The sequence below is a fragment of the Cyprinodon variegatus genome, unplaced genomic scaffold (assembly GCF_000732505.1).
Source record: "Cyprinodon variegatus isolate N-32 unplaced genomic scaffold, C_variegatus-1.0 Scaffold133, whole genome shotgun sequence".
In the NCBI taxonomy this organism is placed as follows: domain Eukaryota; kingdom Metazoa; phylum Chordata; class Actinopteri; order Cyprinodontiformes; family Cyprinodontidae; genus Cyprinodon; species Cyprinodon variegatus.
Genome location: NW_015150586.1, coordinates 314,516 through 328,880, shown reverse-complemented (window position 1 = coordinate 328,880; position 14,365 = coordinate 314,516). Strand labels below are relative to the sequence as shown.

Here is a 14,365-nt window from a genome sequence, read left to right as displayed (position 1 = left end):
GGACCAATCAAGGACCAGACAAGGACCAGACAAGGCCAATCAAGGACCAGACAAGGACCAATCAAGGACCAATCAAGGACCAGACAAGGACCAGACAAGGCCAATCAAGGACCAGACAAGGACCAATCAAGGACCAATCAAGGACCAGTTAAGGACCAGTTAAGGACCAGACAAGGACCAATCAAGGACCAATCAAGGACCAGACAAGGACCAGACAAGGCCAATCAAGGACCAGACAAGGACCAATCAAGGACCAGACAAGGACCAATCAAGGACCAATCAAGGACCAGACAAGGACCAATCAAGGACCAATCAAGGACCAGTTAAGGACCAGTTAAGGACCAGACAAGGACCCTTTAAGGAAAGTGGGGACATTTTGAATGGCTTCTACTGAAGCAACCAATTAGCAGAAATATGAAAAAAAGGAAAATATGAAATCAGCTAAAAATAAAATATATACATAATTAAAAATAACATTAATTTAAAAAAATTTTGTTAGTTGTCATTTCTGAATATTTTATTTATTTTTTTCAAAATTCCACTTACTAAATGCTCTTTATGTAAATATAATGAAGGAACCAAATTCACCCCAAACTGCTGGATGAGTGAACTCAAAATAACAGTAAATGTTTGCATCCTTTAGGATAAATATTAGCAGATTTTGCTGGAATCTTTTTGACTCTCTTCTTGTTTCCTTTTGATTCAGGGAACATCCCGACTGGGGAGCAGCCAACACGGCCTTGGTCCGGTGGCTTCTAGCGGAGTATGAGGACGGAGAGGAAGAACCCAAAGGCTGGAATCCAGAACGGCTCCATAATGGATTCCATCTTCCTCCGGTAATCTGAGCCCAGCCTGCTGACAGGACAGTGGAAATAGACAGAGCTGACCCTGCAAGTCAGCGCAGTGTTTCCATTTAACTTCCCAACCTGTTTCTGGACAGATAAGCTCCTCAGGTAGAGGCTGGAAAATATGGAGGATGACACAGACTGATGCTGTGCTTTAACAGGCAGAATATTATTCTCTGGTATTAATACGGGCTGCTTCCGCCTGTTTGGATAAACATTCATCTCTTCCAGACAGTATGTGGAGCTGTTCTCATCCTCATACAGACTCAGTCCTCATTTCTGGGCTCATTACGTCTGAAGTCAACTTATTAAAAGTGCATCAGCTCTATGGAGTTTTCCTGCACATATAGGAGCAATAAGTTCCTTTTTGATTGCCTGAGGTGGACTAGTTAGTTACAGTTAGTGACATCAGCTGTGAAATTTAATGATATTTGAAATTAGAGCTAACACTACTCCTCTGTGGAACGTCAGCGATCTAATTAAAGCATTAAAGAATGAAACAATAACCAGACCAGCAGGTTTTCATATGAAACCTATAAATCGTAACCTCTAATAAAAAGTGGATTCTGTCCACAGCCTCGGAGCATCAGCAGGGAAATAATAAGGAGCTCCTGTAAATGGACAGATGATGACTACTCTCAGCTGCTGGTGGACTGGGGTCAGTACATAGATCATGATGTAACCTTCACGCCGCAGAGCATCAGCGGCGCTGCGTTCTGGACGGATGTGGACTGCAAGAAGACCTGTGAAAACCTGCATCCTTGTTTTCCCATTCAGGTAATTTTAACACACAAAACAACAGCAACAAAAAAAGAAAGAAATCTGGCTTTTCTTTATTCTGTTTTTGACATTAATTACTTTCTATGTTAGAGTTCACTTATAAAGATTCACATAGAAATCTCAATAAGTTATTTTTTTCTTAAAATAAGTGCATTTTTCCCTGAATTGAGGAGGTAAGTGAGACACTTTGCCAATGGAACAAGACTATTTCTTTTTAAAATAAGAAAAAACAATGTTATTGTCTTATTTCAAGTGCATATTATCTAACTATCTTATTTTAAGAGTAAAAACACTCATTCCATTGGCAGATCATCTTATTTACCTGCTCAAATTAAGGGTAATTATACTTAATTTAAGAATTTTTTTACTTATTTCTGGATTATTTTTGCAGTTTTCATTTTGTAATTTGCCATTTGGGATCCTTTTTTTATGTTGCTAAAAATAAAAGTTAAAATACTGTTGAAATAAACCGCTGAAATGAGCAGCTGTGTTAAAGCATGTTTAAAATCTCCAGAGCAAAAAGCGCTTTCCTACTTTTTTTTTGCGATTTTGTTGCAATCGGATGTTTCCACAGATGTTTTTTAGTCCTTATCAGAGAGACAGAAGCAGAGTCAGAAGGAAAACATCCTCTGTCATCAGATGACACCTTTAAGCCGGGCATACACTGGGCGATTATTTCAATCGTTGGAGGCAGCTACAGCTCACACTGTAAGATGAAACCGCAGGGATTCGTCGTACAGTGCGAGTTCCCAGCTCACGATGTTTGTTCTCACACTGTACGACCCGACGCTCTGATGCGATCTACCTGCTCACACTGTACGTCTAAAAACCAGGTGGGACTCAGCTGCGCCATGGGATGGCGCTACTCGGACTCGTCTATCCGAAAGCCAAACGAGTAGAAGAGGAATATGAAGCTCATTAGAGTGAAACGCTCTGCGTTGGCGATTTGGGCAATTTTGTGCCGAAAGCCCTAAAAAGAAAAGGCGACGACGTATTTGGAAGAAGACGTGGCTGAGCAAACGTGGCTACTACGGTCTGTCAAATTACAGAAAGAACTCCATTTCATTCATTGCACCCCCGCCATGCTGCTGGGTTTTCATCTGAGAGGAAAAAGGAGAATCCTTGTTTGCACACTGAGCCACTTGCCCACGATTGAGAGGTGGTTGTGAGAGGCTAATCGTCCCTTTCTGGGATATATGTGCCCGTCTAGTGACCATGGATAATTACTTCTTTTCAAGGTGAATTTTTGGAAATTTCGAGTTCACTACTTTTTCCTACACTAGAGTTCAGGCACTCATCTAAAATGGTTTAACCACTATATGGTGATTAGGACGAACATTCGGACACTATGTCAGGCATCCCTAAACTCGGTCCTCAAGGCCCCCTGTCCTGCAGGTTTTAGAGGTTTCTCTGCTTTGACACAGCTGATTATAATAATTGCAGTAGACCAAAAGCCTGTTAATCAGCTTTCAATTAAAATCAGCTGTGCTGGAGCAAGGAAACCTCTAAAACCTGCAGGACAGGGGGCCTTGAGGACCGAGTTTGGGGATGCCTGGTCTATGTCATTACCACTGAATCACTGGAATGTATTCTGATTTTATTGTTACTTGCAGACTGAGGATTCGCTCTGCATGCCTTTTCACCGGTCCAGCCCAGACTGCCCAATCAGGTCCAGGTCTGACAAACTTCAAACACTGCAGAGACAGCAGCTGAATGCCATCACATCCTACCTGGATGCTTCTCTCGTTTACGGCCATACTCCACAACTTCAGAGCGCCCTCCGTAATCTCACTGGGCTCAATGGAAAACTCGCGATCAACAACCAATTCAAGGACCAGCATGGAAGAGCTTACCTTCCCTTCGTCACTAAGACGCCGTCAGCATGCCGCACAGATCAACAGGGAGAAAGAGTGGAGTGTTTCCGGGCTGGAGACAGTCGGGTCAATGAGGGTCTTGCTCTGATTGCTTTGCACACTCTGTGGCTCAGGGAGCACAATCGAATTGCAGAGATATTGAAGTGCATCAACGAGCACTGGAGCCCTGAGGTGGTGTTCCAAGAAACACGCAAGATCATCGGGGCCCTGCACCAGGTATGTGACTCTAGAAGGATCATCGGCCAATCAGAGCTTTTAAAGCTCATTCATGATCAGGTTGATACTCACGATATTTACGCAACAGTGCAAAAGACAAATACTTCTATTAGATATAGTTCAAACACGCCTGTTAACTGATAGTGATATTATGACTTAAACTTTGACAACTTTTATTGAAATGTTTTATACACAGAGAATAAAAAACGAAATACCATTTTGTACAGCTCTCATGACATTTCCGTTTGTTAAAGTGCAGTAGTGATCAAATTAAGCAGTGTGGAAGAAAAAATAAAACATGGTGCAAAAAAAAAAGGCACTGAATGGAAGTTCAGAGCATAGAATATATATGGGGCAATTTTGCAGTGTTTTGGTTTGGTGTTATCAGTGCAATGCACTCTAACCTCGCCCTAATACTCCGTCGTACAGGACAAATGTCTATAACTTTGATACTTTGACCTGTCAGCACCTGCAGCTCATCCTTCTGCCTACAGTAACTCTAATGTCAGATCAGGAGGCACCTGAAGATGTCGTTTGGGATTCTGAGACGTATGTAGCTTCATTCTGTTTAATGTTTCAGTGTTATTCACTCCCAATGACCTAAATTAAGCACTGCTGTAACAAAAGATAAACGAATCATTGAGCGGACGATCACGCAGCCCGACGTTCCATGTTTACTTGAGGCGAAGCTGCTGAGCACACATGAAAAGAGCATCCTAGAGTCTCAAAGGTCAAACAGCTAATCTTGTTACGCTCCTTGATTGCTTTTACTGCGTGGTAGATGAACTCACTCTATTCTCAGTATTTATACAGTTTTTTACAGAATCGTTTCCAGAGGATTCTCTGTTTACACATTTATAATTTATCTTCTTAGACTTCTTAATGTTCACATCAACCGGGTTCTTTTTCCATGGGGGAAGCTGTTATCAGAAACCAAAAATACATTATTAAACCAATTAAACTTTTCATGTAGAAACATTTTATACATCATGTTTTTTTTTTTTTTCAAAGAGGTTAAAACAAATAGATAAACATTAAAAGCAGCCTAATAAATAACTAGGTAATCTAATCTGGAATATATGGAGGAATAGGGAGGAGACATGGAAGAAATGGAACCGGCCAAATGCAGATAATAGAAACATTGATAAGAAATGATAAAGTAGCAAAAGGCGTAAAACCCTTAACTGCAAATGAAAAAAGAAAAAAAAATGCAAAGAATCAACCGATAAAATACAAATGAAGAGATCAGAATATAAAATTGTTCAAATTATTTATAAACAACATTTTAAAAAAATGAGAAATACAAATGCATGATAATTAACTACATAGTCAGCTGAATATATACGTCTTTATTTTAAAAACATAATCGTGGTCTTGAAGGTATTGTTGAGGATTTTAGCCATTTTTTTTAAAAGACCCACCCTCTCCACTTTAAAAAAAATGCACATGCACAACCCTGTACCTGATCCCGAGAGAGTGCACGAGCCCTTTTCTCCTCGTGCACGCTCTGTTTAAAAGCTGCTTTTCTCATTGCTCATTACTGTGTCTGACCGTCCGCTCTAACCCCTAAATCCCTCCATCACTATATAGAGCGGGGACTCTATAGTGAACTCAGTTAACTGACCGTTCATACAGATTATCGCTGCTTTTTGCTCCCTGTTGGTCACGTAACTCCGCCTCCACTGCGCGGTGCCTGCGCCACCTTTGTTATTATTCACCGCTTTTGGGTAGCAACAGCCTATGGCGACAGCGGGCCGCAGTGACAGCAAATCCTATAATGCTTTGCGGGGAGAGCTCTCCGCGAAATTCTGGCCATTTCTCAATTCATTAATCTCAATTCATATCACGTATATTCTAGTATGTATATTCATAGTCTGTTCTTCAGAAGTACACAGGAAAGTCTGGACTCAGCATAAATCTGGCTCAATTGGAACAGAAACGTACTAATGATGTCAGCGCTTGGCTCGTCTGGAGCTGCATTTCACCTCCTGTTATTAATAGTCTCTAGAAAATAATAAATTCTTACTTTTTTCATTTAGTTTGAGAGGAATAATAATTAACATAGTCAGATAAACACAAATCAAATGAATATTTTGCCAAATTAAACAAAAAAATCACCATCAGAGCCAGTGGTACTTCACACATGTCTATGCAGAGAGAGGGCTGCTGCAGACGGGCTAACGTTAGACCTGGCTGCCATTACCCTCGGAGCTCCGCTGGTTGCCGCAGTCCTCTCAACTTCGGAAAATGTTTTTAAAATTACACATTAAATTTATCAAGATTTATCAAGATCCAATTTTGCGTGCAGTAATTTGCGCTCGAAAACTGGAATTTTGCGCGAGGGGCTGAACCATGGTTTGCGGGTGATTTAACAAGAGTGATTGCGTAACTGGTGGCAGGTGCAAAACTGTTGGAGACGCCCTATTTAAATGATGGTTTTGTGCGTTTTGTGGTTTGCGGCAAAGTAGTTTGTAGTTTGTACAAACTAGTGCATTAAGAAATTTTAATCTTACAGTGACACCCACACCCCCTCCAAAAAAAAAAAAAAAAAAATGTTTATATTTCTATATAACAAACTTTGGCAACCTTTATTCCCTAAGGTGGTATGTGGCTGAATTTCTACTTCACTGCAGTAAAAAAAAACAGGTGTTTTGTATTGGCCTGTAGAAAAATGCACATACCAAATGGCTCACAAGAAGTGATTGTGGATGAGATTACTGCGCGCATCCCCGCAGCATTGGCATGTTGCTCCACAGGCGCAGGGGGGAGGTCTGGTTTCTCCGGTAGGGCGTCAGGGCGACATGGCATTTAGAATGTCGGACAGCACTTCTGAAAAACGAGATTGGGAGATCCCAGCTCTCGCTGCAACCGTACGCTGGAATGACCCAGATGCAAAAAAGTGCCATGTTGCAAGGAGTTTTGTGATATCTGGTATTGCGTGGGTCCTCCTTGTGGCTGGCTCCAAATCCATTCGGAGTTCCCCCAACAGCTCCAAAATGGCAATGCTGGATAAACGATATGTTTTGATGATCGTTTCCTCGTTCATACCAAAAATATTCACATGGAGTGAAAAAATGCGTTCTCTGCGTCTCCTTGCTTCATTTCGATGTCTCCTTCTTGCGACAATAACCGCTGCCATGTGTGCGAAATTACGCATACAGACCATTTGCACCTTCTTTTGAAACGTGTTAAATATAGAGTCAGATACCGTTAGCAAAATTGCTTTCAGGTTTGATAATTCACTTTGCGAGTGCTAAATTAATATATTTACATGTTCTCCTCCCACAAGACGCACTTTTGCGTGTAAACGCCCGATATTGCATATTCATTGCAGAAAAAGTACTAAATGGATAAGAGGCGCTATTTAGCACGTTTTAAAGACCAGATCATTTTAGCACGCTGTTGATAGATCAGTTTGTAAATTTTTTAGCGTGCGCAGTGAAATAGCTCACGTTTTTATACACGCAAACCTTTGATAGATCCGGCCCTATGTCTTCTCTGGTTCATGATGGGTAAAGAGGGAGGGGCGAGAACAACATCCGGGGACTTTGTCCATTCTCGGTCTGCTGTTCTTGTGAATTGGAACAGTACTACTGTAGGGCTGAGGATGACGAGCACATGAGAACGCACAAGTACACAGACTGAGAAACGGTACCTGTCTCAAAGTATTTTGCAATGTCAAAAGGTAAACAGTCAAAGTATATTCTATATATAGTATGAAAATAGCCCTCATTGCCATATTGAATATTACTCAATATGACAAAAAATGTATTTGGTAAACAGACCACTGAAGCACCAAGTGACCAATATTATGTTTCCTATCAGACAAAGTTCTGTGACAATTGTAACTAACAAACATAAAAAATAAGACGGATAAAGCCCAAAGGAATGCCAGCTATAATTATTGTTTCTTATCCAGTTTAAAATCTTCTGCTGAGCTGTTTCAGTTCTGTGCTTGGATGCTAAAAGTAGCCTGATGTTTTTCTGTTCAGCCTCAACCTTTTCTAAAATTAATTAAAAACTTGTCTAGATTTATTAAGCATGACTGAATATTTTCCACATGAAATTTATGATGAGCCAAACCTCTCTGAGAGTAGGTGTCTGTCAGAAGATTTTGCACAGCATTGATCGATTAAATCATCCAATGCCGGCTTGTAGCTGCAGACTGAGCATTATAAATGGAGAATGAATGTGCATTTATTATGCAAGGCAATGGAAAACCAAAAACTGAAATGACCTCAATGGAAGACTGCAAAACGATATTTGAGAAAGGGCAAAATTATCTGCAACGTCTTTTTGTTTTATGTAACACCTGCAGAATCATGGAGGAGGGAGATTTTCTGAGGGGGGGGTAATGTTTGCTGGCTCTCTGCATTATTTCCAGGGATGAAGAGGCAGGTAGAGGATTAACCCACTGCAGCGAGAATCCTCCTACTGGAAGATGTCTTTAAGTGGCAGACTATCTGGTCTGACCAGGCTGTGAAGAGGCTGGGTTTTTATTAAAACACAAAAATGCTTTCAAGAAAACAGGCAAAAAAAAGATAAGAAATGCCACTCAGATCCGTGTTTTTGGTGTTTATCATGTTTTTTTTTTATTAATAGAAGCATTTTCATTATTGTAGGGAAATGTAACCTAATTAAAACTATCATGTTGATCCTCTTTAGCTATCAGCTGCACTGCAAAACACAAAATATAACTTTAATTCATTTTTTCTTGAAATGCTGTTTTAAGAAATTTCTACTTATTTTTAGTTTCTGCAGTGTGAGATGAACAGAAAAAGGACTACAAAGCAAAAAAAGCACAAACTGATAAATTGATTTAAAAAAACGAAAAGGTGTGTGGTAACGTGAAGCTATAGCTTAGTTCCTGATTAGTGTGTTTTCCAGGTAACCAAGCAGTAATCCCATAATAAGGCTGTGCTGGTTGTTCCCTAATACGAACTGGTTAACCCCTTAAGCCCAGAGGGTCTTAAGAGAAAATTCCACCTGAAATTACATGTGTCAATTAAAGCAAGTACAGCTCCTATAAACTGGAACTACAATTGCTTGTATTTGTATAACAAAAAGGCATTGAGAAATATTTTTCAGAAGGAACCACTATTTTAAATGTCTAATTTAAAGGTGATTAAACAAAGAAAATCTTGCACTAGAAAAACGATCTAGAAATAAGTAAACAATTCGTAAATTAAGTGTATTTACCCTTAATTTGAGTAGGTAAATGAGGTAGTTTGCCAATGGAATGAGCATTTTTACTCTTAAAATAAGATAATTTGATAACATGCACTTGAAATAAGACAATCCAATTGAGTTTTTTTATTCTAAATTTAAATTGTTCAGTTGGCAACATTTCTCGTTTACCTCCTCAATTCAAGAAGAAATGCTCTTATCCTAAGAAAAAAATTACTTATCTAGATATAATTTTTTCCAGTGTGACTATAACTCAATTTGGACTGAATAAGTCGAAGCATGTTTGTTCTACAAAGGTTTTAGTGGGCAGTGTGCCAAATTGTGCAAAATGCATTTTTTCATTCATAGAAGAGGATCTGGTGAGAAAAATATGCTGATTTCCATTATTGGAGACCTTCTGCATAAGACAAAGCCTTTGCTCCTAAGATTTAGCCTTTAATTCATTGAAATTTACCAATAATTTCACCCAACTGAACAGAAAATAAGAATAATAGAGCAGCTTATGTAACGTATGCCGGTTACATCACCTGAAACGGTCGCACAATGACCTCCGACCCCCCTTGGAAAGGTCCTAGCCTCTAGTTCCCATTGATGGCAGCCATTATGGGGCGGGGCTAAAAATGAATACCTGCTGCTGCATTACTCCCGCAGAGTAATGCAATATCAGGTAGAATTTTAAATCTCATTTTATTTGTTTACACAGCTGTAAAACAAAAAGTATTTGTGAAAAAATAATTTTGAAACCTGTTTTAGAAATTTTAAAGCCCCATTTTAAAGGCATGTGGATGAAACACCATGTAACTGAGTTTTGGCCATTTCTATAAATAGATAAACATGAGCAGGTGTCAGTTGGGGCCAGTGCCGGGTCTGCCGGGCTTAAGGGGTTAACTATCCATTAGTTCTTGATTTGTTCCTGCAGGTACTCTAGTAGCATTTGTTTCAGATGCCACCACAGTTTTAAAGATCCTACCTAAAGGTTTTATTTCCTTTAGGGGACTTAAAAAAAAAAAAAAAAAAAGCAGAATAAATGAGCCTTAAAGAAAACACAGATATCGGTATCTTCTTATTTCAGGAAAGCTCTGATGTTCCAAAAGCTTCATGATACTCTTTTATCTGTCAGACATAAAAAAGGTTATAAGAAGTGTTGGCACCTGTGCATTGAACCAATAAACAGGTTAGATGGGATTCTGTGCAGCAGCTGAAACAACCTCCATCCTTTTTTCTATTGAGCAGCTGTATTTATGTGCATCATCCTTCCTCTGCAGCTCTCTTACTAAAGCAGCTGTTTGCTTCAGCTATTAAAAAAAATAAAAAATCCAATTTCTCAGCAGCTATTTTTATTTTTCTCCCAGGTCCTCCAGATTTTACCAAATTCTCATCTTATTCCACGTTTCTGAGGCATTTACCCTGATCTGCAGGAAGACAATCCAGTTTAGAGTGATTAAAACCTTTTACTCTGGAATAAATAAAACAGTTTTTCATATATTTTTTTTAATACCCAACTTTTAGACATCAGTGCTGCAGTGTTTTTTTATCCAGTACAGTAAACTGTCCCCAGTTGTCCCATTCCACTGGGGAAAACACATCGACTGCAGCTCTTCTAACAGCAACTGTCAGCTCTGTCGGGCTTCTCGCTCCATATGGTTGAATCTCAGCACACCTCCTCCTTCTTTCAAATCCTCCAGCATCTGCTCCCACAAACAAGCTCTGCCAGCGTGCCTGGTGTTGAACTGGGCGTTATTCTGGAAGCACTGCTCTAATGTCATAAAAAATGGAACAGTCATTAAAATCTAAAAACAGCAATGTGTTACGGTCAGGAAATGAAATGCCTGTTTGATGATGCAGTTTTCTACAGTGTAACACAGACAGCAGGTACGGTTTATGTCAGACATAAAAGGCTTTAACATCCAAGCAGGAGGTTGTTTCTTAGATTCTGCTTTAGGGGAAAACTTACCCTGAATTAATTAAGATGAGTTTGACTCTCAGTCTGGTGAAAATAGTAAAGATTTAGGTTTACTCATCATGGCTATACCAAAAAAGTAAAAACAATCCACTGGACTTTCTTTCCATGTTTGAAGATGTTTTGCTTCCCATTCAGGAAGCTTTTTCAATTCAAAATGTAAGAAATAGTGTTGAGTTCCAGGATAGAGTGAACCAAAATCAAAACCTTGATTTTGCTTAGACAACATGCAAATAGAAACAGACGATTGGGTCCACCTCTTTGGAATGGGGGTTGTTTGGTTTCTTTTTGTCATGATCTGAGCCCCGGTAGTTTCTCTGATTACTTACTTCATTCACCTGGCGTACCCTCCCTGCTCTCTAATTACCATTTATCACCTTCCTCCTCTGCTACATTTAAGCCCAGCTATCGGGGCCAGATTATTGTCTGTCTCATGCCTCTATGTCTGTTTCGTTAGTTTTGTTAGTTCCAAGCTTTTTGTCCTCATTTCCGACGGCCAGTGGATTGAGAGGGTTCTTCTGATCATGTCCTGGCCTTACTCCATTGAGCAATCAGGGTTTTGGCTCTATACCTTGGGGAGGTCAGTTTTAACTCCCGTAAGCCTGGCTCCAAAGTGGAGACCAGTTTAAAGTTCAGCATTTATCCTGGAACCACGTCTTGTCTATGTTCCTCTCTACCACTGAGGTTGCCAGACTTCATCTGTGCGTGTTGTCTGTGCACGCTTCTGGAGCCGTCTGCATCTGAGCCTGTCTTTACGCTCTGAGGAAGCTGTTCCTGTTTGGATTGGAACGTCTGATCAAGCCAGGAACTCCTGGATTCCTGTACTGAGCCTGCCTGATCTGTTTTCCCCTGATCTGGATCGGCTTCCTGCATGTTCTCCGGGGCTTACAAGGGCTCTGTTTCCTTGTAAAGGGGTGGGGTTGCGATGATAGTGGGAAGGGATCAATTTGAATCAACTTGCATTATAGGTTTTTTTGGTGGACCCGTTTCTAAGCAAAAACAAGGATTTGCTGGGCGACCCTATAAAGCATCTCAACACTATTCCTGACATGTAAATTGAAAAAGCTTCCTGGAAGGGACCTGGATGACAGAATCTTCACCAGCATCATGGTTATAAATACCAGAAATCTTGCCAAAACAAGAACTTGCTGGGCACCTAACTCCAGTTACTGTTGGCTAAAGTAAATCAACGGCAAGGGGGAAAAAACCTAACCCTAACCCACACCAGTCCTTCAGAAAGTTACGCCTGTGCTGCAAGGCTATCTATTTGGAAATTAACGTAATTTATAAAACACAATCTGAAAAAGAGAAATTTAAAAGAATAGAATCTGTAAATTAAAGACTTGAAAATCTAATTAAAAAAAATACATAATTTGAAAATATAAAATCAATAAAAATGTTTTCAAAAAATAAAATTTAAAAACATTAAAAGCTTTTAAGCAAAACCAACATACATTACATGCAATAACACAGCCAAAATATATATTTCTAATCAAGAAAATAAAGAAAACACATTCGTTTTAGTGCAGTAACTATATGAACATAAGCAGGCAAGCATTACTCTCATTATAAAAAAAACTGCTGGGCGCCATAGCGAGACATGGCGCCTCCTGCTGCAAAGCAATCATGCTAAACTGGTCGGTGAAGTGCTTCCCATGCAGCACACGGGCACCAAACAAAGACCTCAGTGATGTAAAGCAAACAAAATACATAAGAAAAGAAATCCTACACGGGTAGCATACATCCACATGCCATTGTTTTTAGTTTTAACCTATAAATTGCTTTAAAAAACGAGGGGAGATAATCAGAGAAATATTGCTTCTCCATTCACTTACACGTATACGTAGTTTGTGTGTAGGGGAAAAGTATTTTAACCCTTTAGGTTCAAATACCTAAAGCAAATTAAGCTAACATACAAATATTGATAATCAAAAAATATTAACCTATCGTTAATAAAGTCAGATTTGTTTAGCATAATGTCCTACAACATTGGCTGGTCTTAACTGGGTTGAAATGTGGGATGCCAGTATCCCAGAATGCTGATAAAATAAACTGAACTGTATTGATCTCTGTGCTTTTAATCCATCCCCTTTGGGGAGCAGTGGGCTGCCACTGTGCAGCGCTAGGGGAGCAATCAAGGGTTAAGGGTCTTGCACAGAGAGCCAGTGGAAGTCTGTGGGAGTGGGTTTCAAACTCACAACCTCAGAATTCCAAGTGCTATGCCCTAACCACTGGGCCGCTGATCCCCATTTGACCTGAAGACCTGACTAGGTCCAAGTTTTAGCTATGAATTAAGATGACTGTCAATAGAAACGTCTTTTACAGTAGTAGCCTTTCAAAATGTCCCACTTTGCTTGATGGGTCTTCGGCTGGTCCCCTACAATTCCTTTTTAAAAATCAACCTTTGTACTAAAATATTCTTTCTATCAAGATTTGTGGACGTTAAGATGTAAATAAAAGCGCCATCTCCTGGTCAGTCCCTGTAATTCAGTGAAAGGGTGGAGTCAGAGTAAAAAGAAATGCTTGCCAGGAAAAGGAGGGGGTCATTCCAGTGGCTGGAAGTTGGATGGTGGGAAGAGAAGTAGGCTGCCTTTTGGCTGCCGTTTTACTGGGAAGGGTCATTTTGGATGACTGCTACTGTAGACGTTGGTTTTTTTTGGCTAAATCTGTTTGGTGTGTTATATCCTTGATTTAGTCCAGAAATAGTTGTTGAAAATTGGGCAGCATTTGGTCTAACTTTGTCCCAATTTAGTCCAATAATAGACGGATTTTTTGACCTGAAAATTATGGCTTTTAAGGTTTGACTCTTCAACCAAATATAGACGACGTTTGGACGTAAATCATGCTGTCTTTTGAAACCAATTTTGACTTGGTGGGGAGGACTTGTATTTGTTTCTTGTGTTCAACTTATACCTAAGTGTGAAATCTGATTTTATAACTCTGAAAATACAAGTTTATGCGTTAAAACTGCCAATATACAAGTATGAATTACTAATTAATAAGTACCAATCTAAAACCTGAAGCTGTTGCCGTCGGGAATGAACTAGACACCCTGTCTACTTTTAAGGCTAGGCTTAAAACTTTCCTTTTTGATAAAACTTATAGTTAGAGTGGCTCAGTTTATCCTGAGCTATCGCTATAGTTATGCTGCTATAGGCTTAGACTGCTGAAGGACATAGGGACCCCTTTTTCATCATTCTGCATCATTCCATCTCTATTCTCCCACTCTGCAGAATCTGTTAGTTCAATCTCTAATGTTCTGCTCTCTCTGCTTTTTCTCATAGTAGCTTCATCTGGTATGTTCCTGTTTGGCTGTGACTCCATCCTGGAGCGAAATATCAGCTGTGCTGCTGCCATCACAACACGTTTCTAGATGTTGGAGATCTGCCTGTTTTTCAGTGTAGTCCTGTTTTTCTGTATGTGCTGGATGTGCTCTATTCTTACTCTGACATGGGAGCTGGCTCGGAGCTCGCTGCCTGGATGTGTGTTTCCTGGACGGGGCC

At 39.9% G+C, this 14,365-nt stretch overlaps 1 protein-coding gene across 1 annotated transcript in view; it reads left to right on the top strand.

Annotated features, from left to right (window-relative positions):
- The window catches only part of LOC107085775, a 92,572-nt gene that overhangs the window by 7,029 nt on the left and 71,178 nt on the right, over positions 1-14,365 (top strand). Inside the window, exons 5-7 of the mRNA XM_015376322.1 lie at positions 707-836; positions 1,422-1,622; positions 3,239-3,715. Coding sequence (XP_015231808.1) covers positions 707-836; positions 1,422-1,622; positions 3,239-3,715 — 808 coding nt within the window. The remainder of the gene's footprint in view (positions 1-706; positions 837-1,421; positions 1,623-3,238; positions 3,716-14,365) is intronic.